This window comes from Oncorhynchus clarkii, chromosome 7 (genome assembly GCF_045791955.1).
Source record: "Oncorhynchus clarkii lewisi isolate Uvic-CL-2024 chromosome 7, UVic_Ocla_1.0, whole genome shotgun sequence".
Lineage (NCBI taxonomy): Eukaryota > Metazoa > Chordata > Actinopteri > Salmoniformes > Salmonidae > Oncorhynchus > Oncorhynchus clarkii.
In genome coordinates, this window is record NC_092153.1 from 39,074,365 (window position 1) to 39,102,278 (window position 27,914).

Genomic DNA, 27,914 nt, shown 5'->3' on the forward strand with positions numbered 1-27,914 from the left:
GACATACCTTTCCAAAATATACACTGCTCAAAAAAATAAAGGGAACACTTAAACAACACAATGTAACTCCGAGTCAAGCACACTTCTGTGAAATCAAACTGTCCACTTAGGAAGCAACACTGATTGACAAATTTCACATGCTGTTGTGCAAATGGAATAGACAACAGGTGGAAATTATAGGCATTTAGCAAGACACCCCCAATAAAGGAGTGATTCTGCAGGTGGGGACCACAGATCACTTCTCAGTTCCTATGCTTCCTGGCTGATGTTTTGGTCACTTTTGAATGCTGGCGGTGCTTCCACTCTAGTGGTAGCATGAGACGGAGTCTACAACCCACCCAAGTGGCTCAGGTAGTGCAGCTCATCCAGGATGGCACATCAATGCGAGATGTGGCAAGAAGGTTTGCTGTGTCTGTCGGCGTAGTGTCCAGCGCATGGAGGCGCTACCAGGAGACAGGCCAGTACATCAGGAGACGTGGAGGAGGCCATAGGAGGGCAACAACCCAGCAGCAGGACCGCTACCTCCGCTTTTATGCAAGGAGGAGCACTGCCAGAGCCCTATAAAATGACCTCCAGCAGGCCACAAATGTGCATGTGTCTGCTCAAACGGTCAGAAACAGACTCCATGAGGGTGGTATGAGGGCCCGACGTCCACAGGTGGGAGTCGTGCTTACAGCCCAACACCGTGCAGGATGTTTGGCATTTGCCAGAGAACACCAAGTTTGGCAAATTCGCCACTGGCGCCCTGTGCTCTTCACAGATGAAAGCAGGTTCACACTGAGCACATGTGACAGACGTGACAGTCTGGAGACGCCGTGGAGAACGTTCTGCTGCCTGCAACATCCTCCAGCATGACCGGTTTGGCAGTGGGTCAGTCATGGTGTGGGGTGGCATTTCATTGGGGGCCCGCACAGCCCTCCATGTGCTCGCCAGAAGTAGCCTGACTGCCATTAGGTACCGAGATGAGATCCTCAGACCCCTTGTGAGACCATATGCTGGTGTGGTTGGCCCTGGGTTCCTCCTAATGCAAGACAATGCTAGACCTTATGTGGCTGGAGTGTGTCAGCAGTTCCTGCAAGAGGAAAGCATTGATGCTATGGACTGGCCCGCCCGTTCCCCAGACCTGAATCCAATTGAGCACATCTGGGACATCATGTCTCGCTCCATCCACCAACGCAACATTGCACCACAGACTATCCAGGAGTTGGCGGATGCTTTAGTCCAGGTCTGGGAGGAGATCCCTCAGGAGACCATCCGTCACCTCATCAGGAGCATGCCCAGGAGTTGTAGGGAGGTCATACAGGCACGTGGAGGCCACACACACTACTGAGCCTCATTTTGACTTGTTTTAAGGACATTACATCAAAGTTGGATCAGCCTGTAGTGTGGTTTTCCACTTGTGTGTGACTCCAAATCCAGACCTCCATGGGTTGATACATTTGATTTCCATTGATCATTTTTGTGTGATTTTGTTGTCAGCACATTCAACTATGTAAAGAAAAAAGTATTTATTAAAGAATATTTCATTCATTCAGATCTAGGATGTGTTATTTTAGTGTTCCCTTTATTTTTTTGAGCAGTGTAGTTGTTGCCAATTGATTGGAACGCTATACTTCATTTTGATATAAAGTTCACAAAAGGCAGCAAAAATATGTCTGTGGAATATCTGTTTTGAGAGGTACAGTACCTCCAGTATAATTTTGTAGCTCCCAAGGGCTGTTGCGGTGACCATATTACCGCCACTGGCAGTCATGACTCATGACCGCAGTAAAATGTCATGTGACCGTTGAGAGTCACAGTAATCTCCTTTAATGCACTCTGGACATGCATTGGTAGTACCCAACTCGCTCACAACCATCAGGTCACCAATGGCCTGGTACTCAGGGCTCTATTGTCCCTCTAACCACTCTGACATCAACGCAAATGCGTTTCAAAAATCACATCAAAACCGTATTGTGCTTTTAAAACTTACCTCACTGTGAATGATCAATTCGAAGAAAGAAGCAGGTTGAGACCGTGGAAAACATGGTCATTGAGGATGTTGTTTCAAAGCCTAACATACCGAAATGGACCGATCTTTCTGGTGATCATTAATTCAAAACCCCATATGCATTTTAGAGCTTATGCATAGGCTTATGAGCCCAAGCCCGAAAAAAAAACTGAATTAAAATAATGATTGTGCCGTTATACAATACATAGCCTACTGCATTTTACGCATTTAAGATGTATTTGGTAGATAATTGGTCTAGCAGCCTATACTACAAAATTAAATACCTTCTAGTAATCACCTTTGAGTATGGACTGTGTTATTATGCATACTGGATGGACTGGTTACCTTATGCTACACTCCAAACGTTCTATCCATGAGTCTGGGGGAAAACATTTAGGCCTAGGCAATGCTGTTGGTTCATCGATTATGCAGGGTGGCTAAGCCTACAACTATAGTACATTTTTATTTGATTTTGAATAGCCTAGGGTGTTTTTTATATTTTCATAATGAATAGGCTGACATTACTTTTAGCTACAGAATATATCTCACCACCGTGCATTTCCATCTCCTCCTCTCTCTCCTTCATTCCTTTCACCAGCACTCAGCGGCAGGGACTGGGAGACTAGTCAGGATCAAGGGAAAGATGAATGGAGCAAAGTACAGAGAGACGCCTGATGAAAACCTGCTCCCGAGCACTCAGGAACTCAGACTGGGGCGAAGGTTCACCTTCCAAAAGGACAATGACCCTAAGCACACAGCCAAGACAATGCAGGAGCGGCTTCAGGACACGTCTCTGAATGTCCTTGAGTGGCTCAGCCAGAGCCCGGACTTAAACTCAATCTAACATCTCTGGAGAGACCTGAAAACAGCTGTGCAGCGACGCTCCCCATCCAGCTTGACAGATCTTGAAAGAATCTGCAGAATGGGAGAAACTCCCCAAATACAAGAAGACTCGAGGCTGTAATCGCTGCCAATTGTGCTTCAACAAAGTACTGAGTAAAGGGTCTGAATACTTATGTAAATGTGATAATTCAGTTGTTTATTTTGAATACATTTGAAAACAATGCTTTGTCATTATGGGGTATTGTGTGTAGATTGATGAGAGAGAAAAAAACAATTTCATCCATTTTAGAATAAGGCTATAACGTAACAAAAAGTGGAATAAGTCAAGGGGTCTGAATACTTTCACAGTGCACTGTATAAGACCTGTTCAAATTATCACTTTAACGCTCAACATTGCCACTTCATATGCACACTCGCTCCGAAATGGGAAAAATATCCTTTCTGTTTTATTCAGCTAAGTTCAATTATATTCTTCTTACTATAAAATCCTATGATATAAAATAATGGAATGGGATTTAAAAGCATTTCTTGTCTACAAAATGAACAAGCCTACAGCCTATAGCCAGATAACATACTCATATTAAATTGTCTGTCTGTAATGGTGTGCCCCAGGGCTCTGTAATTTGTCCCCTCTTATTCACTATTTCTAATTAATTTAGACAAAAATTTGAAAAATGAGTAACTTCACTTTTATGCTGATGATACTGTTATTTATTGTTGTGCCAATTGAATTGAAGCTTATCCTCAATACTGACAAAACTAAACTAATGGTGTTTTCTAAAGCAAGAAATAGATCTGTGAAACTTTCACCTATTACTACCTGTCAGGGCAATGAAATTCAGAGTGTAACCTCATATAAATATCTTGGAATTTTAATTGATTATGGCCTCTTTTAAATTGCATATTCAACAACTTGCAAAAAAATTAAGCTGAAGTTGGGATTTTATTTTAGGAATAAGGCCTATTTTTCTTTTGAAGCCACGAGGCTACATTTATGCCTTTACTAGACTATGGGGATATTTTATATATGAATGCTTCCAAGACGCATTGAGATTTATTTAAACTGCAAAACACTTACGCACCACTGCACTTTATATACCAGGGCTGGCTGGCCTTCTCTAGTCACTCATAGGCTCAGTCACTGGTATACTTTTATTTACAAAGCCATTTTGGGTTTAATACCATTTTATTTGGGCATTTTTATTGTTCAGAAATGTGGTGGGTACTCTCTTCGTTCGCAGGACTTTATCCTGCTAACTGTTAGAAATGTCCGAACTGAATTTGGTAAAAGGGCTTTTATGTACTCTGCGCCATCTGCTTGGAACGCCTTACAAAATACTTTTAAATCACTGATGAAGGATTTTGAGACTGATTCCCTGACCTGTCAATGTTTTTAATTTTCTGTTTTATGATTTTGCTCTTGTAAATTCTATGGTTTTTACTAGATTACTTGTAGTCTTTCATGTTGTCTGTCTGTATTTGTGTAATGACTTGGTGCTGCCTATCTTGGCCAGGATGCTCTTGAAAAAGAGATTTCAAATCTCAATGAGCCCTTCCTGGTTAAATAAAGGTTAAATAAATAAATATTCTCAACTCATATTCTGTTCTTCTGAAAACAAATTATCTTCATATCATGTTTCTTTAGACCTGCCTAAAATAAATAATGGATTTATTGTGATTGTGTATATTAAAATGGATTTATTTTGACTTTTTTTAAATGTAGATGTTCCAAAGGCGTGCATCAGCGGCTTATATGCGTGGAGGCCTGGAGATGCTAAACATGTTTATGTTAATTAACTGTCAATTACCATGAGACCAGCTGACAAAATGTCATGACCGCCACAGCCCTAGCTCCTGCCCAGCTTTGCTGGTGTCCAGAGGGCTACTGCTCAGTCCTCCACTCTGGATGGACATACTGCTAGAGGTCACTCTCCTCTGCCAGACCAGTAGAAGACTCCACCATGATTTTAAGGGAAGCCAGTCGTGTTACTACATCTTCTTCTCCTTCAGCGTCAGTGAAGTCGAAGCCAGTGTACCCCTGCTCCTCCACACAATAGCTGATAAACCTGAACACACAGACAGTGTTGAGTGAGCTAAAAACATTTATTAAATAATCCAAACCCACTTACAGGCATGTGTACATACATGTTACGTATGGGTGGCCTTGGGAATCAAACCCACAATCCTGGCATTGAAAGCACCATGCTCTACCAACTGAGCCATACATATAGCAACTATAACTAGGAGTTGTCCTGGGTTCTTTAATCAACTTTGGTATGTAAGAAAAGAGAAGAGAGCACCAATATGTGTATGTGGCGGTGGAGGTTTCCAAAAGGGTTCTGCAGCTGCTCCCATGGAAGAACCCTTTTTGGTGCCAAGTAGATCCCTTTTTGGTGTAAGCAGAACAATTTTGTGATCCATGTATAACCCTCTACATGGAACCCAAAAGAGTTCTGCCTGGAACCAAAAGGGTTCTACCTGGAACCAAAAGGAGCTCTAAAAAGTGTTCTCCTATGGAGACAGCCGAAGAACCCTTTTTGGTTCTAGATAGCACCTTTGTTTCCTAAGAGTGTCATGGGAAAGAAATGAGAGAGGGTGGCCCTTGTGTCTGGTGACTTGCTGACGCCAGCACAGCGTGATGATTTGATCACAATTTATGGCATTGTCCGGGTTTGGATGGCCGTATGTTTGCATATCACAGGAGTGAAACACACCGCCGCCATTGGCTTTTTCCGGGGCGGGACCTTCCCATGGAGCCCTGGGGATTACTGACGGAGGTGTAAAGAATGATGAAACTTGACAAAATGAATGTTACTGTGAATTAATTTGTCATGTTTCAATTGTTTCAAGAGTTCATAAAGAGCTGTGAATGTTGATATTCCTGATTGTACTGTACATGTTATGGATTCATTTTTCCCCCAGAGTTGCTTTGCTAAAGTGTTTGCCGGGAGCCGGTCAGTTCAAAGTGGGAGCAGCCCAGATTGTGCGCTCCTATTATTGTGTTGATTAGACGAGAGAAATGTGTGTGAATTGTTATGCTTTTGTTTAATTGTTTTGGCAAAGCAGAGTGATGGAAATGAAACAGAGAGGGTTATTGAAGAGGAGTTCTGTCCTGGTTAGGACAAAAAAAGTGTTGCTTTGTTCAGGGAGTCATTGTAAAACAATGTCATACTTTGTATGCCATAGTAGTGTATTTGTTATGCTTAATGATGCTCTATCTTTTTAAATGTAAGACTTCTAGTGTGTACTCTTTGATAATTGTATTCTTATTGCATAACTGGAATTGTTACGAATTCCTTGCTGGTGATGTCATCAGCACCTCGCAACCCTGAGCTGCACACTCCAAATCCCCATCCCCCACGACCGGAGCCTGAGAGTCTAGGGGGTACCATAAACCTCTCTTAAACTCTCCCTGACCCTGATAGGTTTCTAGGGAGGTTACTAGGGGGCCGGACATCCGCCAATCCTTATGACTATACAGGACACACAATATGTACGGTAGTCCTCATATTTCAGAGTAATATTTTCCTTAATTATTCTTTGATGTAATGGTCTAATGGTACATTTTATTTACACTACACATAGCCTGTGCTTGGGTTCTAACTTTACATCTCTGCGCTAAGCTTGACTCAATGCTGGAACTTCGATCGCTAGAATTAGCTCATAGTATCTGGACATTGTTAATTGCATAACAGTTATCTTAGACACGTGTAATTATAGTTAATGGGACAGGTGATGCAAGACTAGCTTTCTTGCTAGACTTGCCAGAGATGCTTAAGGCCTAATTGCATTTATTCACGTGATTATGGAGTCAGATTGAATTATTATATTACAATCATATTCCTCCTACACTAATTGTCATCCTCAGTGGTCAGAGTGGATTCATACCATTCTACAGAGGATAGTTAACATTCTCCTCATGTTAACTTTCCTTGGCCATTGGGAGAACAAAGGTCTTACCGCTCCCAAGTTGGGTCCTTGTTGAGGATAACAGGGTTTCCCACCACTATCAGCAGGGCCTTGGCTCTGGTCATGGCCACATTGAATCTCTGTAGAGAAGAGAGGACATGGTGGGGTCAGCTGACAGTTGCACAGAAAGACGGGACATACAGTACCAGTCAAAAGTTTGGACACACCTACTCATTCCAGGGTTTTTCTTTATTTCTACTACTTTCTGCATTGTAGAATAATAGTGAAGATGTCAAAACTACAAAATAACACATAAGGAATCATGTAGTAACCATCAAATATATTTTACACGTGAGATTCTATATGTGAGATTTTATACAGTGCCTTGCGAAAGTATTCGGCCCCCTTGAACTTTGCGACCTTTTGCCACATTTCAGGCTTTAAACATAAAGATATAAAACTGTATTTTATTGTGAAGAATCAACAACAAGTGGGACACAATCATGAAGTGGAACGACATTTATTGGATATTTCAAACTTTTTTAACAAATCAAAAACTGAAAAATTGGGCGTGCAAAATTATTCAGCCCCTTTACTTTCAGTGCAGCAAACTCTCTCCAGAAGTTCAGTGAGGATCTCTGAATGATCCAATGTTGACCTAAATGACTAATGATGATAAATACAATCCACCTGTGTGTAATCAAGTCTCCGTATAAATGCACTTGCACTGTGATAGTCTCAGAGGTCCGTTAAAAGCGCAGAGAGCATCATGAAGAACAAGGAACACACCCGGCAGGTCCGAGATGCTGTTGTGAAGAAGTTTAAAGCCGGATTTGGATACAAAAAGATTTCCCAAGCTTTAAACATCCCAAGGAGCACTGTGCAAGCGATAATATTGAAATGGAAGGAGTATCAGACCACTGCAAATCTACCAAGACCTGGCCGTCCCTCTAAACTTTCAGCTCATAGAAGGAGAAGACTGATCAGAGATGCAGCCAAGAGGCCCATGATCACTCTGGATGAACTGCAGAGATCTACAGCTGAGGTGGGAGACTCTGTCCATAGGACAACAATCAGTCGTATATTGCACAAATCTGGCCTTTATGGAAGAGTGGCAAGAGGAAAGCCATTTCTTAAAGATATCCATAAAAAGTGTCGTTTAAAGTTTGCCACAAGCCACCTGGGAGACACACCAAACATGTGGAAGAAGGTGCTCTGGTCAGATGAAACCAAAATTGAACTTTTTGGCAACAATGCAAAGCGTTATGTTTGGCGTAAAAGCAACACAGCTCATCACCCTGAACACACCATCCCCACTGTCAAACATGGTGGTGGTGGCAGCATCATGGTTTGGGCCTGCTTTTCTTCAGCAGGGACAGGGAAGATGGTTAAAATTGATGGGAAGATGGATGGAGCCAAATACAGGACCATTCTGGAAGAAAACCTGATGGAGTCTGCAAAAGACCTGAGACTGGGACGGAGATTTGTCTTCCAACAAGACAATGATCCAAAACATAAAGCAAAATCTACAATGGAATGGTTCAAAAATAAACATATCCAGGTGTTAGAATGGCCAAGTCAAAGTCCAGACCTGAATACAATCGAGAATCTGTGGAAAGAACTGAAAACTGCTGTTCACAAATGCTCTCCATCCAACCTCACTGAGCTCGAGCTGTTTTGCAAGGAGGAATGGGAAAAAATGTCAGTCTCTCGATGTGCAAAACTGATAGAGACATACCCCAAGCGACTTACAGCTGTAATCGCAGCAAAAGGTGACGCTACAAAGTATTAACTTAAGGGGGCTGAATAATTTTGCACGCCCAATTTTTCAGTTTTTGATTTGTTAAAAAGGTTTGAAATATCCAATAAATGTCGTTCCACTTCATGATTGTGTCCCACTTGTTGTTGATTCTTCACAAAAAAATACAGTTTTATATCTTTATGTTTGAAGCCTGAAATGTGGAAAAAGGTCGCAAAGTTCAAGGGGGCCGAATTCTTTCGCAAGGCACTGTATGTCAGCCAATCAGTTGTGTTGTGACAATGTAGGGTGGTATACAGAAGATAGCCCTATTTGGTAAAAGACCAAGTCCATATTATGGCAAGAACAGCTCAAATAAGCAAAGAGAAACGACAGTCCATCATTACTTTAAGACACGAAGGTCAGTCAATACGGAACATTTCAAGAACTTTGAAAGAGCATTCGCAAAAACCATCAAGCGCTATGATGAAATTGGCTCTCATGAAGACCGCCACAGGAAAGGAAGACCCAGAGTTACCTCTGCTGCAGAGCATAAGTTCATAAGTTTACCCTCGGGAATTGCAGCCCTAATAAATGCTTCAGAGTTCAAGTAACAGACATGTCAACATCAACTGTTCAGAGGAGACTGTGTGAATCAGACCTTCATGGTCAAATTTCTGCAAAGAAACCACTACTAAAGGACACCAATAAGAAGAGACTTGCTGGAGCCAAGAAACATTAGCAATGGACATTAGACTGGTGGAAATCTGTCCTTTGGTCTGGTGAGTCCAAATTTGGGATTTTTGGTTCCAACCGCCGTGTCTTTGTGAGATGCAGAGTCGATGAACGGATGATCTCCGCATGTGTAGTTCCCACCGTGAAGCATGGAGGAGGAGGTGTGATGGTGCTTTGCTGGTGACACTGTCAGTGATTTATTTAGAATTCAAGGCACACTTAACCAGCATGGCTACCACAGCATTCTGCAGCGACACGCCAACCAATCTGGTTTGAGCATAGTGGGACTATCATTTGTTTCTCAACAGGACAATGACTGTCCGTGTTATCAGTGCTACGAGAACGAACTCTCTGATCTGGGGCAATGATCGGCACAAACATGAACGGCTTCAGTAGGTTTATTGTCTCCCTAAGTAAAGTTATTTCATCCTCTGCCATAAACTCATTCTCAGACTCGTAGCTACTCTATAAATTCAGCAATTTTTGGGAGTTCCAAAATGTTCTCTCCTGCCAGTGATGTAAAAATGGTGATTTACAGTTGCAGTTAGCTGGCGTTCTAAATCTTAGTGTTTCACTGCAGGACATGGTGAAAAGCTAATACTTTCTCTTGGGTCTAGTACACAGAAAATTAGCCAGTGTTAAATCAACACTGAGAGTGTTCAATTTAACACTGGTCCAGTATCTATATGGGTCCACACTTTTCAGTGTTAAATTAACATATTGCTAATTGTAAAGCATTATTTGCATATTTCCCAGAGTGCCTTGCCTTTCAAGTGAATTGTAGAGTTACCACCTATGACTGTATTTGTTGCATTCATCCATTTTCATTCCTGTTGCATTCCCCAAGTAAGATCCTAAGCAAATATGTTATCATTAAAATGGAATTCTTTAAGACAATACATGTATTTCATAAGGCCTTATGTTGAGAGCCTAGTTTTTACCCTGATATAGTGGCTTGAAATTCATGGTTACAAGCCACATCAGGCCTGCAAGTCACATTATGCTGGCTTGCAAAGTAATGTGTCATTCCTATTGGAATCCAGCCAGAGTGGGGATATCCAACATTTTGAATATTTATTCACCCGCAACCTGCATTCAGAATGACTGCCAGAGTTGGGAAGAGTAAGAAATGAGACTACGTAAAGGCATCTAAACTGGAATGACCTTTTCAGTAACGGGTGTAAATAGTCCAACTAACATATTGGATTAGTTGAGAAGAATGTATGTTTTTTATATTTGAGTAGCAGAAGATTAATTAATCAGTCAATATACATGCAAACACATAAATATTGAAACAAAATGTTATAAAAATCAACCTGCAATAGAGCATGCTGGGAAATAGGATAATGATGCACTATTACACTATTATTTATGCATACACACAATGTACACATGCGGACACAAAACACACGCATGTGGGCGCACACAGACATCATATAGAGCAAGAGTGAGCAAAAGGTAAGTGCTGGGAAAGACCTTCTCGTTAGTGAGGAAGCCAATGTTAAAGTCTTGGTCCATCTTGACGTAGTTGATGCTGCTGCGGACGGTAGAGACCATGATGATCTTTCTCTCCTGTCCCTGGAACTCCTCCACTGAACCCACCTGAAACAACAACAACATGCTTCATCAACAGTTTAAGCTTCAATATGTAACTTTTTGGGTTACCCGACCAAAGTCACATAGAAATGTAAGTTATAGATATGTCCTTCTCATTGAAAGAACGTCTAAGAAGCTGTAGATCTGTTCTATGTGCGCTATTTCTTTGCTTCCCGTTCTTAACTTTAGTTTTTAGCTTCAAACAGCTGAAAATACAATATTTTAGGTTATTGAAAATATATTTCACAGCGGATTAGATGGTACAATGTGTTTTGTCACATAAACTGAAATTAGGTGAACAATTTGAATTTTAGAAACCAGGAAATGGCGGAGCGATTTCAGCATATTGCACCTTTAACGCCTCATCTAAACAAAGGCCTCAGGTTGTAAGACTGATGTATAACACAGGACTCACCTTGAGCTCCTTGATGTCCTTCCATTGACTCAACTCTTTGACAAAATTCAGAGCTTTTTGGATTTTCTCAACCTGATAAAAACAGCAGATTAACTTAGGTAAAACTCCTGCACATCAGGTATAGTTAATGATGGGTGCTTTAACTCCATGGATGACGTCTCACCTGTTTCCTATAGGGAGCGATGATGCCAATGTCTTTAGGGGACAGTTTGGGCAGGCCCTTCTTGCCCTGGGTCTTCATCAACTTGGTGAGGTAGTCCACCAGGACCTCAATCTCTGACACGTTGAAGAAGGACGGACTGTTGCCTTCTCTCTCATCCTTTCCCAACACTCCATGGAATATCAGTGGGAACCCCTACACAGAAGGACCACAGGACTGCAAACAATACTGGAGACATTTACACCACCCACACAATCACAACTTAACCCATGATTAAGATTCAGCTTTCTGCAACATGGCCACTCATATTTTACCTTTTAAATATTCATTAAGAAATCAGGAGAAACAGCAGTCCACATAAACCTGTTGCTGCATGTTTGAGAAAGAGGGAGATGTTTTTTTTGTTGTTTTTTTTATAAATATGCTGCTACTAATGTTAATGGGGATTCAGGAATAGCTCTGTGGTCAGAGGGGAGCAGCCATGCCTCAGACAGACAGACAGGCACGCGCTGACATTGTAATTACTGAGCTGCCTGAGGAGAAGAGACCCTGGAGAGGTGCAACAACACTAACTCACACACCTAACAAACCTCAAATCGGAATAATGTTCAGTGGGCACTGAACGGGAAGAAAACGCTTGAATCAGAGATGGTGCTAGCAGAACCTGTACAAAAATAACACTTGTCACACCTCCTTGGGCAGATGCTCCCAGTTGCAGTAGGTTTCACGATCCCACTGGTCTGCAAACACCTGCAGCTCCTTCTCATAGAAGAGCTCATTGGGAATCTTCAGAATAGCAGGGTGGGACCTGGGGAGGAAGAGAAGAGACGAAAGGAAGAGGGTAAAGGAAATAGTTAAGGTAGATGAGCTCAGAATTATCTAATCAAACGACGTTACAAAAGAGCAACACTGGAAAGAACAGGATGGAAGAAATCCCAGAGCCCAGACCTGTAGTTGCGAAGGAGCTTGGTCACAAAGCGACTGTCAAAGTGTCCAAATTCTCCATCCTTCTGATACAGTGGGTTGTCTTTCATCAGTCTCTCTAGCAAAGAAATCCCTGGGATACACAAAAGTTAATCTTATAGTCATGGGAGAAAGAAGAATCCATTTCTTCCCAGTACGGGGCGTTCGAGATGCGCACAAGCTTGTGTGTGTGACCCCCAAAAATTCTGGGCCTAATCATAGAATGACATATAGAACCCCTATTAATTCAATAGGATCTCTATTGGCGTAGTCGTAAAGATCTGTCATTTAACTTATAAAATGTATTACCTTTCATTTAGGGATAAACACAACCAGTCATAATGGTTTAATCTGACTGTTAAACTATCACTTCAAAGGGCTCCTTTACTAGGCTACCCGTGCACGTTCATCCACGAGCAACATATTTCCAGCCTCCAAACAGTGGTGAATGGAAAGGGACATCTGTTACACAGAAAAATGTAATGACATTTGCCGAATGTCATTAGGGCAGAATTTATGCGTCAATGTCTCAGTGTCGGCCCCTCATCTCTGCCTTGACAAAATGTCAGTGTTCTCGTCGAACGACATCACATTTTGGAGCGTAGGTTCTCTCACCCGTTTTCAAGTTCTTTTTTTCATGCAGTAATGATAAAAAGTGGTGTAATATCCTAGTCTTCTTTTAATTATTGTGATAGGCTCATGTTTTACCAGTATGGCGTACCGCCACTATTTATTTTGCTGGGACACCGCACCAGACCGTACCGCCTTACTTTCACCCCCGCTTATAGTACATTGAGCTTGCTGATATTCCAGCTATGACCCATGACAGAAATGGGGATTGTTTATTGAATATAGTCATTGGGTATGCTTCATTGATTGCGCATTAGAGCCTACCCATTCCATACTGCATGGCCAGGGGGGATCGTAAGACGGGTCCTAGCTGCTGAGGGTCTCCAGCCAATACCAGCTGGCCCTCCTCTGGATGGAGCAGGCCTGTGGATACAAGAGGCAGCCATTGGCTACTGGATAGTAGCAAGCCAATATGGTCATGTTCACTAGGGCCAAAACGGGATGAAGCATTTTGAAATATAGTGAAATAGACGAGGTGCAACAGGCGTTTATCCAATACGATGACAGATTTTTGTTATCTGTTACAGAACGTTTTGCTGAGTTGTTCCCTACTGACCACAAGCCAGGCCTATGGTGTACAATCTAATATAGGGCTCACACATTGAACAGAGCCCTCCCTGGTATTATCTATCTCACCTGCGATCCCAATGATGCTCTCTGGCTCCACTGCTTGACCCGACTCATCAATGAACACATGGGTGAAGTGACCGACTGGGATGCCGCCGGACACAAGCCTAGGAAAGGAACACCAACACACAGTGGTTAAACAGAGAGACTTCATCAGGAAAAAGGATATATTTTGTGTAAAACTGTAATAATCTGTAGGCACAATGTAACAACTTTAGTAATTGCACACTGCAAATCGGTTCTTACAGCAGTATAAAACCATTCAGCCTTTCTACTGTAAAAATGAGCCGTACCGTCCTGCTGTCACCAGTGTGGTGATGATGACCTTGTAGCCCATCAAAACCTCCTTTGTGGGAAACACAAAGCTGTCCTGGCTCGCGTCCCAGTTACAATGTTTCTGGAATGCCGAAGAACACGGAGAGGGAGAGTCATTGGAAAGGACACACAGTGAAATGTCAGTGAGTATAAAAATCTGTTGAGACTTGTATTCTCAATGTATTTTATTTGTTTAACCTTTTTTCACCATGCAAGTGGCCTACAACCTCATGTAATATGTGTGAACCTCACCAGGAGATTTTGGGGCACCGTGCTGAGGGGTCTGCTGCTGGCATAGAGACGGTAGACACAGTGAGGGTCCATGTGACCCAGCAGCCTCTCACACAACAGGTCTGATGCACTATTAGATGGGGCACATGCCAGAATGTGGCACAGAGGATCCACTCTGTTCAACTGAAAACACAGGCATAACGTTTAACACTAGAACCGCCAAGATGGTCAATCTGACCGTTTTCAAACTTCAATAAAAAACCTTGAACCAACCTGTCCCTGACTTTTCCTAAATATGTGTATATTACACTGTAGCAGTACTTTGAGAAAACTCAGCAAAAAAATAAACGTCAGGAACCATCTTTCAAAGATAATTCGTAAAAATCCAAATGACTTCACAGATTTAAAGGGATTAAACACTGTTTCCCATGCACCTGTGGAACTGTCGTTAAGACACCAACAGCTTACAGACGGTAGGCAATTAAGGTCACAGTTATGAAAACTTAGGACACTAAAGAAGCCTTTCTACTGACTCTGAAAAACACTAAAAGAAAGATGCCCAGAGTCCCTGCTCATCTGCGTGAACGTGCCTTAGGCATGCTGCAAGGAGACATGAGGACTACAGATGTGGCCAGGGTAATAAATTGCAATGTCTGTACTGTGAGACGCCTAAGACAGATCTACAGGGAGACAGAACGGACAGCTGATCGTCCTCGCAGTGGCAGACCACGTGTAACAACACCTGCACAGGATCGGTACATCCGAACATCACACCTGCGGGACAGGTAAGGGATGGCAACAACAACTGCCTGAGTTACACCAGGAACTCACAATCGCTCCATCAGTGCTCAGACTGTCCGCAATAGGCTGAGAGAGGCTGGACTGTTGTAAGGCAGGTCCTCACCAGACATCACAGGCAACAACGTCACCTATGGGCACAAACCCACCGTCGCTGGCCCAGACAGGACTGGCAGAAAGTGCTCTTCTCTGATGAGTCGCGGTTGTGTCTCACCAGGGGTGATGGTCGGATTTGCTTTTATAGTCAAAGGAATGAGTGTTACACCGAGGCCTGTACTCTGGAGCGGGATCGACTTGGAGGTGGAGGGTCCGTCATGGTCTGGGGCGGTGTGTCACAGCATCATCGGAATGAGCTTGTTGTCATTGCAGGCAATCTCAACGCTGTGCGTTACAGGGAAGACATCCTCCTCCCTCATGTGGTACCATTCCTGCAGGCTCATCCTGACATGACCCTCTAGCATGACAATGCCACCAGCCATTCTGCTCGTTCTGTGCGTGATTTCCTGCAAGACAGGAATGTCAGTGTTCTGCCATGGCCAGCGAAGAGCCCGGATCTCAATCCCATTGAGCACTTGTCGGACCTGTTGGATCGGAGGGTGAGGGCTAGGGCCATTCCCCCCAGAAATGTCCGGGAACTTGCAGGTGCCTTGGTGGAAGAGTGGGGTAACATCTCACAGCAAGAACTGGCAAATCTGGGCAGTCCATGAGGAGGAGATGCACGGCAGTACTTAATGCAACTGGTGTCCACACCAGATACTGACTGTAACTTTTGATTTTGACCCCCTTTTGTTCAGGGACACATTATTCAATTTCTGTTAGTCACATGTCTGAGGAACTTGTTCAGTTTATGTCTCAGTTGTTGAATCTTGTTCAATCTTATTCAATCAAATATTTACAGATGTTAAGTTTGCTGAAAATAAACGCAGTTGACAGTGAGAGGACGTTTCCTTTTTTGCTGAGTTAATAATAAAATACAAAAACTTTGAGCATTTCTACCTCAAAGTGACCATATGCATATTTAACAGTAGAATAGCCAGCCTCCACAAGTAACAATAGCCGCCAGCCGAATAAATCCATTTAATATACACAGTCACAAAGACAACATTAATATTTTGTTTAGGAAGGTCATAAAAAACATGATACTAAGACAATTTTTAACAAATAATTGTTTTTGTATTTATCTGCGCTTAGTAGCCAAGGCTATTAGGCTGCACCATGCCAATTAAATCAAACAAATGTTATTAGTCACATACGCAGAATAAAACAGATGTAGACCTTACTGTGAAATGCTTACTTACCAGCCATTAACCAACAATGCAATATTTAAAAAAAACATTTAGTAAATAAACAAAAGCAAAAAATGAAAGACACAATAAAATAACAAATGAGGCTATATACAGGGGGTACCGGTAAAGAGTCAATGTGCGGGGGTATAGGTTAGTCGAGGTAATTTGTACATGTAGGTAGAGGTAAAGTGAATATGCATAGATAATAAGCAGCGAGTAGCAGCAGTGTAAAAACAAACGGGGGGGGGGGTTACAATCTCATGTTCAGCAGTCTTATGGCTTGGGGGGGAAGAAGCTGTTAAGGAGCCTTTTGGACCTAGACTTGGCACTCCGGTACCGCTTGCCGTGCGGTAGCAGAGAGAACAGCCTATGACTGGAGTCTTTGACAATTTTTTGGGCCTTCCTCTGACACCGCCTAGTATATAGGTCCTAGATGGCAGGAACCTTGGCTACAGTGATGTACTGGGCCATACACACTACGGTCGGATGCCGAGCAGTTGCCATACCAGGCGGTGATGCAACCGGTCAGGATGCTCTCAATGGTGCAGCTGTAGAATGTTTTGAGGATCTGTGGAACCATGCCAAGGTGGAAAAGGCATTGTCGGGCCCTCTTCACAACTTTCTTGGTGTGTTTGGACCATGATAGTTTGTTGGTGATGTGGACACCAAGGAACTTGAAACTTTCGACCCGCTGCACTACAGCCACGTCGATGTGAATGGGGGGTGTGTTCAGCCCTCCTTTTCCTGTAATCCATGATCATCTCCTTTGTCTTGCTCACGTTGAGGGAGAGGTTGTTGTCCTGGCACCACACTGCCAGGTGTCAAACCTCCTCCTTATAGGCTGTCTCATCGTTTTCTGTGATCTGGTCTACAGTTGTGCTTGGCCACACAGTTGTGGGTGAACAGGGAGTACAGGGGGGACTAAGCATGCACCCCTGAGGGCGTTGAGGATGAGCGTGGCCGATGTGTTGTTGCCTACCCTTACCACCTGGGGGCGGCCGTCAGGAAGTCCAGGTTCTAGTTGCAGAGGGAGGTGTTCAGTCCCAGGGTCCTTAGCTTAGTCATGAGCTTCGTGGGCACTATGGTGTTGAACGCTGAGCTGTAGTCAATGAACAGCATTCTCACATAGGTGTTCCTTTTGTCCAGGTGGGAAAGGGCAGTGTGGAGTGTGATTGAGATTGCGTCATGTGTGGGGCGGTATGCAAATTGGAGTGGGTCGAGGGTTTCCGGGATGATGGTTTTGATGTGAGCCATAACCAGCCTTTCAAAGCACTCCATGGCTACTGACGTGAGTGCTACAGGGCGGTAGTCATTTAGGCAGGTTACCTTCGCTTTCTTGGGCACAGGGACTATGGTGGTCTGCTTGAAACATGTACAGATTATTCCTGCTCCTTGAAAGCGGCAGCTCTAACCTTTAGCTCGGTGCAGATGTTGCCTGTAATCAATGTCTTCTGGTTGGGATATTTGGTCACTGTGGGGATGACATCGTCAATGCACTTATTGATGAAGCCGATGACTGAGGTGGTTATACTCCTCAATGCCATTGGATGAATACCGGAACATGTTCCAGTCTGTGCTAGGAAAACAGTCCTGTAGCGTAGCATCCGTGTCATCTGACCACCCCCACCCCTCGTCTTACCGGACGTAGCCATTCTGTCCTGCCGATGCACGGAAATCCCAGCCAACTGTATATTATCCATGCCGTCGTTTAGCCACGACTCGGTGAAACAAAAGATATTACCGTTTTTAATGTCCAGTTGGTAGGATAGTCTCAAACGGAGCTCATCCAGTTTATTCTCCAGTGATTGCAAGTTGTGCAATATAACAGATGGTAGAGGCAGGTTGCACACTCATCGACAAATTATCACAAGGCCCCCTGATCTGCAACCTCTGTATCTCCTTATTTTCTTCATGTGAATGACAGGGATTTGGGCCTTGTCCGGTAGAAACATTATATCCTTTGATCAGACTCATTAAAGAAAAAATCTTTGTCCAGTTCGAGGTGAGTGTTCACTGTTCTGATATCCAGAGGCTCTGTTCGGTCATAAGAGACGGTAGAATCAACATTATGTACAAAATAGGTTACAAAAAATGTGAGAGAAAAAAAAACACAAAATAGTACAATTGGTTAGGAGGCCGTAAAACGGCAGCCTTCCCCTCCAGCGCCATTCTTTAAAAATGTACATGTAGCAGACATCACATGCTTATAATTCCCTGCCCTACCACACAGAGAATATCAATCATTAGGAACACCTTCCTAATATTGAGTTGCACTCCCCCTTTTTGCCCTCAGAACAGCCTCAATTTGTCGGGGCATGGACTCTACAAGGTGTCGAAAGCATTCCATAGGGATTCTGGTCCAGTTTGACTCCAATGTTTCCCACAGTTGTGCCAAATTGTCTGGATGTCCTTTGAATGGTGGACCATTCTTGATACACACGGGAAACTGTTGAGTGTGAAAAACCAAGCAGCGTTGCAGTTCTTGACACAAACCGATGCGCCTGGCACCTACTACCATACCCTGTTCAAAGGCACTTAAATGTTTTTGCTTTACCCATTCACCCTCAATAAGGGATCATAACTTTCACCTGGATTCACTTGGTCAGTCTACATCATGGAAAGAGCAGGTGTTCTTAATGTTTTGTATATTCAGTGTGTATTTTACAGTAAGAATATAATGGAATATAACAGAATAAAATATAAATTATGTTTTCCAAATGGCTATCGCTGATTGTCGCCAGTAACTCACATGTGGAACACGTGGAGCCACGATAATTATAGGAAATAGTTATGTTTTGAAAAAGAGCCCATCAACAACAAAAAAATTGAGAACTTATTGGCAAAACCAGGTTAATTAAAAACCTTACAATCTGCTCTTTCCAATAGGGTATAGCAAATCAAAACCTCTGGCCTACATGGACCTTTGTAGGATGATTCGACCCATCAGTCAATGGAATTTTGTCTTTAGGCTACATCTATTATTATACTGCACATGTGAACATTTTTCAATATAGTTTAGGTGTAGTTTGGATGGACCATTAGCTGGGCAGGCAACTCTTGTCTTACAGTCAGAAAATACACTATTGTCTTATTTTAGTATTGACAGTCTATGCGCTTCTGGATCAATAAATACATTTTCAGACAATTTACATTTAGTGTCCTGAGGTTTCTTATGGCATATTTTAACATAGTAAATGCATTTGTTTTGCAATTGATAATGTGTTATGGAATATTTACACAATTGAAAGATCAACAGTCAGAATGAGGGAGGGTACATATTGTTTTTATCTAGTGCTATGTTATGCTATTTACATATAATGTTACATACGGTATATAGAATATGAGCGCTCCACTGCCCCATCAAAGCGAGTGAAGACGAAATGGTACATCAAATATTAAGACACATCATAGAACATCTATGCAATATGTCATACTTTATTTTTCTGTGATGGGGGAGTTTATACCTGGTTCATGGCTTCAACTAGAGTGATAGTCTTGCCGGTCCCTGGAGGTCCAAACACCAGGTAAGGAGCAGGCTTGGAGGCCCCAGACACGATGCGTTGGATGGCTGCATGTTGTTCCGGGTTGTTCTCCAGCTGACGATTAAACATGCTGGAGAAATGTGGAGGAAACATTGGACCATTGTTACTACAATGTCATATCATATGTATCAACCTGTATTCTCCAATCAAAAATATGTTTAAAAAGAAGATGCTGGAGACAGAAGGAGATAACGATCACTTAGATCACATGCCAGGCTTATCTGCTGTCATCAACTGTTTCCACTCAAACTGTTTGATCCGGAATAGGAAAATATGTTTTTGCATGTCAAGTACACACTGAAACCGAAGAAATGGAGCCACTAAACTACGAGAAGGTATGTGATGTAGAAACTAGATATGTGCCCCGCCTAATTGACACAGACAGAGCTGCCAGTTGGATCCTTTATTTGAATAAAACTCCTTGGGGAAATGTCTTGCTATCTTGTGATAAGCGTGGGACTTTTTAGGCTAACAAAAGGCAGACAGATTTCAAACTCATTAATGAGGTCTAGTCACTGACATGAAACCGAGAGGCCGGAAGGGAACAAAATTAGAAATATGAGAGGAGCCATTCACAATCTACGTTTTGAAATGTCATGGCGACACTCCTTACAAAATGGCATTATATAATGGGAATCACACCAACGCTTCTGTCTGTGACCTTCCTCTGAGAGAGATATTCATTCCTTCACATCTACAGTTTGTCATTTGGTATGAAATGTCATTGAAACACTTTAGATGAAGTTGCTCTCGTACTTGTGTAGCGACACTGTAATTACCGCAGATACATCATCGTAATTGGTTTGTGATTCCATACTAATGGAGTTGAACGGTTCTTGCGATTACATGAGTGTATAATGACACAACCATCAACCCACAACAACAGAGCAAAGCCAGTGTGAGTGCTTTGCTATTGGCTGGAATGGGGGAATCCAGACCTGAGTTTGGGCATGAGGGTAGTCCGGACTCCAGAGCCCGATGGGAAGAGCACCTCGTCCATCTGGTGCTTCTCTGCCAGGTCCACCGCCCGGTGCTGCAGCTTCAAGGGGAAACGGTTGATGGTGAACTCCACGTCAAACCTTGTGTTACTGATGAAGCTCTGCACCAGCCTGAGAGGAAGGGAGGGGGTTGGAAAGTATCCTACAGATGGCCATTGCATTGCAACATTATGGGTGGCCTCTCTCTTACCTCTTTGAGAAGCCCAGCTTGACTCTTTCTAGCTCCACTCTATGAACGTAGCCTGTATACACTGTGATGGGTTGGACCTTGTCCTCAGACTTGGCCACCTTCAGGCAGTCTCCCCTAAGGACAGATGGCCTATTCTCTGCCACACCCGGGACCTGGTGAATATCATGGAGAAAGCCACTCAGCATACTTATGGTTAGAGTGATATTTAGTCAGTGATCGTACCCATTAATTTGGGGTTGAGTTATATCACTGAATCTAAACAAAACAGAGCACGAGATGGGAACTCATTACACAACTTTGAGGTAAAAAAAAAAAAAAAAAGACTGTCAATCACTTTAAGTCATCATAGTCCTCTCTGATCATTGTCTCTCTCTCTCTCTCTCTCTCTCTCTCTCTCTCTCTCTCTCTCCACACCTGCATTGCTTGCTGTTTGGGGTTTTAGGCTGGGTTTCTGTATAGCATTTTGTGACATCAGCTGATGTAAGAAGGGCTTTATAAATAAATGCGATTGATTGATTGACGACTGCAGGCATACAGTACATTATGGCCTTTTGCCTTTTCTTACTTGTAGAACCAGGAGTCTTCTGTTGTCCCTATCCTGAGTCATGGTTTGGTGATGGAGGTCATATTTCTTGATGTCCACCTCCATCTGGATCTCCTCCAGGTGCAGCAGGAGGTGGAAGCGATGGTGGTAGTTCCTCATCTTCAGGGGGCATTTAAGGAGGTTTCTGGGAAGAACATAGACAGAGACAAGACAGAATTGTCAATGAGAATGACCTTCAAGTACAGGAGCTATCAGTCTGGGGAGGATGGGGTCTAGGCAGTTATTGATCCCAGCAGGCAGGCAGCACACTGACCTCACCGATGAGAGCTTCTGTCTGGCTGTAGGTGAGAGGTACTCAGAGTCCTCCAGTCTCTGTTTAGCCAGGTCCTTCAGATAAAAGGGATACTTATAGTCTCTGAGTTTCACTAGCATTTTCAGAGGCTGGACAACAGATCTGCCGTGACAAATGAGAACGATGAAATGTAACGTTTGACTATAAGGAATATCATTATCAAGCCACATAAACAATGTGAAAAGAAAGCTTATTAGAATTAGAACAAAGTATGTACAGTATATGACTATTGATGAAAATGGGTAAACAAATGGGTAAACATCACTTTTGTCTTACTGTACCTTTCAGGGGGCTCTCCCTCAACTATCACCGTGTCCACAGGCTTGTATGGCGCCACTTGACAAGGCTTGAAGGGAGCGAAAGGCCCCAGCTCCACAGCTAAGTGAGTCCTGGCTGATGCCTCCATCTCCCTCACTATGCAGAAGGGCTTAGAGGAGCCTGGAGGGTCTGACTCCATGCAGAACTCAAAGTACATGGTGGCAGGGAAATGGCCATAATGATGCAGCCAATAGTGAACCTCTACATCATAGCTTTCCCCTGTGAAAAACAACACAACACATACAGTGGGGGTAAAAAAGTATTTGATCCCCTGCTGATTTTGTACGTTTGCCCACTGACAAATAAATTATCAGCCTATAATTTTAATGGTAGGTTTATTTGAACAGTGAGAGACAGAATAACAACAAAAAAATCCAGAAAAAAGCATGTCAACAATGTTATAAATTGATTTGCATTTTAATGAGGGAAATACGTATTTGACCCCCTCTCAATCAGAAAGATTTCTGGCTCCCAGGTGTCTTTTATGCAGGTAACACTCTTAAAGGGAGTGCTTCTAATCTCAGCTTGTTACCTGTATTAAAGACACCTGTCCACAGAAGCAATCAATCAATCAGATTCCAAACGCTCCACCATGGCCAAGACCAAAGAGCTCTCCAAGGATGTCAGGGACAAGATTGTAGACTTACACAAGGCTGGAATGGGCTACAAGACCATCGCCAAGCAGCTTGGTGAGAAGGTGACAACAATTGGTGCGATTTTTCGCAAATGGAAGAAACACAAAATAACTGTCAATCTCCCTCGGCCTGGGGCTCCATGCAAGATCTCACCTCGTGGAGTTGCAATGATCATGAGAATGGTGAGGAATCAGCCCAGAACTACACGGAAGGATCTTGTCAATGATCTCAAGGCAGCTGGAACCATAGTCACCAAGAAAACAATTGGTAACACACTACGCCGTGAAGGACTGAAATCCTGCAGCGCCCGCAAGATCCCCCTGCTCAAGAAAGCACATATACATGCCCGTCTGAAGTTTGCCAATGATCATCTGAATGATTAAGGGCAACTGGGTGAAAGTGTTGTGGTCAGATGAGACCAAAATGGAGCTCTTTGGCATCAACTCAACTCGCCGTGTTTGGAGGAGGAGGAGGAATGCTGACTATGACCCCAAGAACACCACCCCCTCCGTCAAACATTATGCTTTGGGGGTGTTTTTCTGCTAAGGGGACAGGACAACTTCACCGCATGGACGGGGCCATGTACCGTCAAATCTTGGGTGAGAACCTCCTTCCCTCAGCCAGGGCATTGAAAATGGGTCGTGGATGGGTATTCCAGCATGACAATGACCCAAAACACACGGCCAAGGCAACAAAGGAGTGGCTCAAGAAGAAGCACATTAAGGTCCTGGAGTGGCCTAGCCAGTCTGCAGACCTTAATCCCATAGAAAATCCGTGGAGGGAGCTGAAGGTTCGAGTTGCCAAACGTCAGCCTCGAAACCTTAATGACTTGGAGAAGATCTGCAAAGAGGAGTGGGACAAAATCCCTCCTGAGATGTGTGCAAACCTGGTGGCCAACTACAAGAAACGTCTGACCTCTGTGATTGCCAACAAGGGTTTTGCCACCAAGTACTAAGTCATGTTTTGCAGAGGGGTCAAATACTTATTTCCCTCATTAAAATGCAAATAAATGTATAACATTTTTGCCATGCGTTTTTCTGGATTTTTTTGTTGTTATTCTGTCTCTCACTGTTCAAATAAACCTACCATTAAAATTATAGACGCATCATTTCTTTGTCAGTGGGCAAACGTACAAAATCAGCAGGGTATCAAATACTTTTTTCCCTCACTGTACCCAGGCAGGGTTTAATAGAGAAGGTGTGAGGGCAAACTCACTAGAAGTTAATTTATTTTAAGGTGTTCATTTGTTTGCAAAGCCTAATGAATTCAGACAAATTTGACAGTGCATTGAGACAGATGGTGCTCGACTTTTTCTCACCTGGACATAGGAAGAGCGGACAGGCCCGAGTCACTCTTCTCTCGTCCATCAGTGTAAAACAGCGGATCCTGTGCAGAGCTGTGTAATAGGTGAAATACACACAGCTCGCTCCGTTGTTAGAAATATAGAACTTGACTGCAAACGTTTCCTGCAGGCGCTCCACGCTGAACGTGACTTTACCATTGGTCATCTCAGGATCTGAAGTGATCTCAATGCCGCCCTTGTCAGAGGTCAACTCTGCCCTGAGAGAGAGAGAGAGAGAGAGAGAGAGAGAGAGAGAGAGAGAGAGAGAGAGAGAGAGAGAGAAGAGAGGGAGAGAGGGGGGAGGACATACCAGTCAAACCACAGAAGATCATCATCTACATGATCCCCATACAATCTAGATAGGACATGGACCAACTGCTGCAACTAATCTAATGGCTATCTTGTTGTCACATCTGACTGGTCGCTAACCAGTCTTATACAGTAGGAGCTCACACAATATCTTACCTGTTCACCTTTAGGCTTTGGAGGATTTCTTTAGCGAGCCTCTTCTTGGGTGTCAACACAGTGTCGACAGGGGTAGCGGAAGAGGATGTGAGAGGAGAGAAAGGCTCTGGGGCTCCTCCATTTTCCTGAGGTGTGATATTGTCCTGTTGTTGACGTACTGAAGGTCTCCTCCACTGGTCACAGTAGTACACTCGGACCTGTCATACCAGAGACCAGGAAGAAGATATTGTCTAGGGCGGTGGTTCCCAAACCTTTAATTGTCCCGTACCCCTTCAAACATTCAACCTCCAGCTGCGTACCCCCTCTAGCACCAGGGTCTCAGTCTTAAATTATTTTCTACACACAGTCTGTGCCTGTATTCGGTTTTCATGCTAGTGAGGGCTGAGAATCCACTCTCACATACTGTAGGTATGTGGCTGCAAAGGGCATCAGTGTCTTAACAGCTCGATTAGCCAAGGCAGGATACTCTGAGCACAGCCCAAACCAGAAATCTGGCAGTGGCTTCTGAATAAATTCAATTTTCTCAGAACCACTTGTTGCAATTTCGATGAGGCTCTCTTGTCGGTAAGGCATGCAACAAAAGGGATAACGAATCCAGTTTGTGTCATCCGTTTCAGGAAAGTACCTGTGTAATTGCGCACCCAACTCACTCAGGTGCTTTGCTATATCACATCTGACATTGTCCTTCAGCTTGAGTTCATTTACACACAAAAAAATCATACAATGATGGAAAGACCTGTGTGTTGTCCTTGTTAATGCAGACAGAGAAGAGCTCCAACTTCTTAATCATAGCCTCAATTCTGTCCCACACATTGAATGTAGTTGCGGAGAGTCCCTGTAATCCTAGATTCAGATCATTCAGGCGAGAAAAAACATCACCCAGACAGGCCAGTCATGTGAGAAACTCCTCATCATGCCAGCCGTCAGACAAGTGAAAATTATGGTCAGTAAACAAAACTTTAAACTCGTCTCTCAATTCAAAAAAACGTGTCAATACTTTGTCCCTTGGTAACCAGCGCACTTCTAAGTATGTTGTAAAAGCGTTACACGGTCGCTGCCCATATCATTGCATAGTTCAGAAAATACACACGAGTTCAGGGGCCTTGTTTTAACAAAGTTAACCATTTTCACTGTAGTGTCCAAAACGTATTTTAAGCTGTCCGGCATTACCTTGGCAGCAAGAGCCTCTCGGTGGATACTGCAGTGCACCCAAGTGGCGTCGGGACCAACTGCGCGTTACCACTCCACGATGTCTCCCTGTCATGGCTTTTGCGCCATCAGTACAGATACCAACACATCTTGACCACCAAAGTCCACTTCATGTCACAACGCTGTCCAGTACTTTAAACATATCCTTTCCTGTTGTTCTGGTTTCCAGTAGTTTGCAGAAGAGCATCTCTTCCTTAATTGACCCCCCATAAACGTAACGGACATATACCAGGAGCTGTGCCACGCCAGGTCTGTTGACTCATCCAGCTGTAACGCATATAATTCAGTGGCTTGTATGCAAAGCAGTAATTGTTTCAAAACAACTCCTGTCATGTCGCTGATGTGTCGTGAAACAGTGCTGTTTGATGAAGGCATTGTCTGTATAATTTTTGGGCCTTTTCCCCCAGCAATGTCCCAGCCATATCCACGGCAGCCGGAATAATTAAGTACTCCACAATAGTATGGGGCTTGCCTGTCCTAGCCACTCAGTAGCTCACCATATATAAGATGCTTATAGCCCCTTCTAATTAATGGTATATGTTGCTTTTATACACGTCTTACTACGCAAAAGTCGTCTTAACTCTCGCTCATAAAACTCCCATGGCTTATTTTTCACATTGGCATGCTTTGTTTCTAAAAGTCTTCGCAAGAGTGAAGGTTTCATTGAGTTGTGCGATAGTACTTTTGCACTGTGGTTGAGGAAAGGCACAACTACCAATATAAGTGAACCTCATATCAATGTAGTTCTCATCATATTTGCACCTTTTCGATGGTCCAACGTCCCTGTCTGTTGTTTGGTGCTTTCCCGGGTAAGAGGGCAGTAGCTCATTGGCTGCATCAGATTCACAACTGTCAGTGTCCATGCTAGCTGGGATAACAACTGTAGAATTACTGATGCTAGCATTGGATGTGCTCGTGGAAGCAGAACAACTTGTGTCGTCGACAGGTGCAGGTACTACCAGTAAAGCTGCGATGTGTCTCTATTGCGCGGGCCTTACTTGTTTGCACCATTTATCTGCAAAAGGAATGAGCAGCAGCTACGTTTGGCTACGTACCAACCGTTAGTGGAATTTCCGCGAGAGAGTAACGGTTAATGTGATTGGATGTTAATTATTTGACGAGGCTTCCTGTATTTGACATTGTGTTGTTATTTCACTGAACACTAGATGGTTTAATTTTATTTTTGGCAGTTAAACGAGGCTACTCAGGCGAGAGAGAAAAAAACACACCCAAATGTATAGCCCTGTTGGAAAATATAAATGGACTGTTTGAAAATGTGAATTTAAATATTTTTATTTTAAATGTGAATCACATTTTTATTTGGCGTACCCCAGTTTGGGAATACCTGGTCTAGGGCATATCCACAAGGGCGTAAAGGGGATATTGAGCTCTATGTATTACCTGACAAGCACATAGCCCATATGCTGATCAATCATCTGTTTCACTTGTCTTCCCTTTGGCCAAACATTGAGTGGTGCCTTAGTTTGAGGCTGAGCCTCACATCAAGAACATAATAACTACAGTAGAATAGAGCTGATCAGGGTTGGAAAGTGCAATAAGGTATTATTACCTGGGGTTTGACATTAAAGTATAATTTCCCCTGTCGTATGCGGACTTTGTTGAATTTCAGCAGGGCATATAGAACGTTGGAAAAGTGGGGGTCTTTCATTCCTTCCCTGAAAAACAAAACCATGTAGTCATATGTCAGCTGTCTGACTGAAGCATACCGTGTACTATTAGGCCGTCTATGACAGGTCAGGTGTCACAGTTAGTTAGCCTTTGAAAACCAATCCTTTTCATTACCTGCATTTGAATTCTAAATTGTAAATGTCACGAAGTTCTTTTCTATCCGACATAGTCGATTTCCTCTCTCCGAGGAATTCTATGAAGTCCAATCCGGATTCGAGCGAGTCCATGAGCGACGGCATGTTGCAACGTAACAACGATTGATAGTGTTTTGAATAATGATTGTATTGCAGACAGTGGAAACAAATTAAATGTATTGGCTATGGTCAAAATGGCAACCCCCTATTCGCTTTTCGGCGCCGTGTGTTCACGTGTGCATACAGTAAATACTGTTTCA

General features: G+C 43.2%; 1 protein-coding gene across 2 annotated transcripts; it reads right to left on the bottom strand.

Moving 5' to 3' along the window:
* Positions 1-3,008: 3,008 nt before the first annotated feature.
* Positions 3,009-27,913, bottom strand: LOC139413268 (Mov10 RNA helicase a). Of its 2 annotated transcripts, XM_071160451.1 has the most exons (21): positions 27,635-27,913; positions 27,402-27,507; positions 24,623-24,819; positions 24,134-24,375; positions 22,144-22,399; positions 21,824-21,964; positions 21,532-21,694; positions 20,967-21,118; positions 20,717-20,887; positions 19,701-19,848; positions 14,174-14,335; positions 13,900-14,003; positions 13,616-13,713; positions 13,244-13,342; positions 12,335-12,443; positions 12,077-12,194; positions 11,390-11,581; positions 11,227-11,298; positions 10,692-10,817; positions 6,794-6,882; positions 3,009-4,899 (listed from the first exon to the last, which is right to left on the bottom strand). In XM_071160451.1, the coding sequence occupies exons 1-21, from the start codon at positions 27,757-27,759 to the stop codon at positions 4,752-4,754; spliced, it is 3,018 nt and encodes a 1,005-aa protein (XP_071016552.1). In that variant the 5' UTR covers positions 27,760-27,913; the 3' UTR covers positions 3,009-4,751. The 2 variants fall into 2 exon arrangements, with proteins under 2 accessions (XP_071016552.1, XP_071016553.1); XM_071160452.1 differs by lacking the exons at positions 27,402-27,507; positions 27,635-27,913 and having other exon boundaries at positions 24,134-24,370; positions 24,623-24,686.
* Position 27,914: the final 1 nt, after the last annotated feature.

What these genes read in the sequence shown, in the direction of transcription:
- LOC139413268 (XM_071160451.1), bottom strand. Translation starts at nt 27,759, where the DNA reads ATGCCGTCGCTCATGGACTCGCTCGAATCCGGATTGGACTTCATAGAA. An exon ending in GAGCATCATTGGGATCGCAG is followed by an intron (nt 13,343 to 13,615) that starts GTGAGATAGATA and finishes TTGTATCCACAG; the next exon opens with GCCTGCTCCATCCAGAGGAG. An exon ending in GCTTCCTCACTAACGAGAAG is followed by an intron (nt 6,883 to 10,691) that starts GTCTTTCCCAGC and finishes TCTTCTCTACAG; the next exon opens with AGATTCAATGTGGCCATGAC.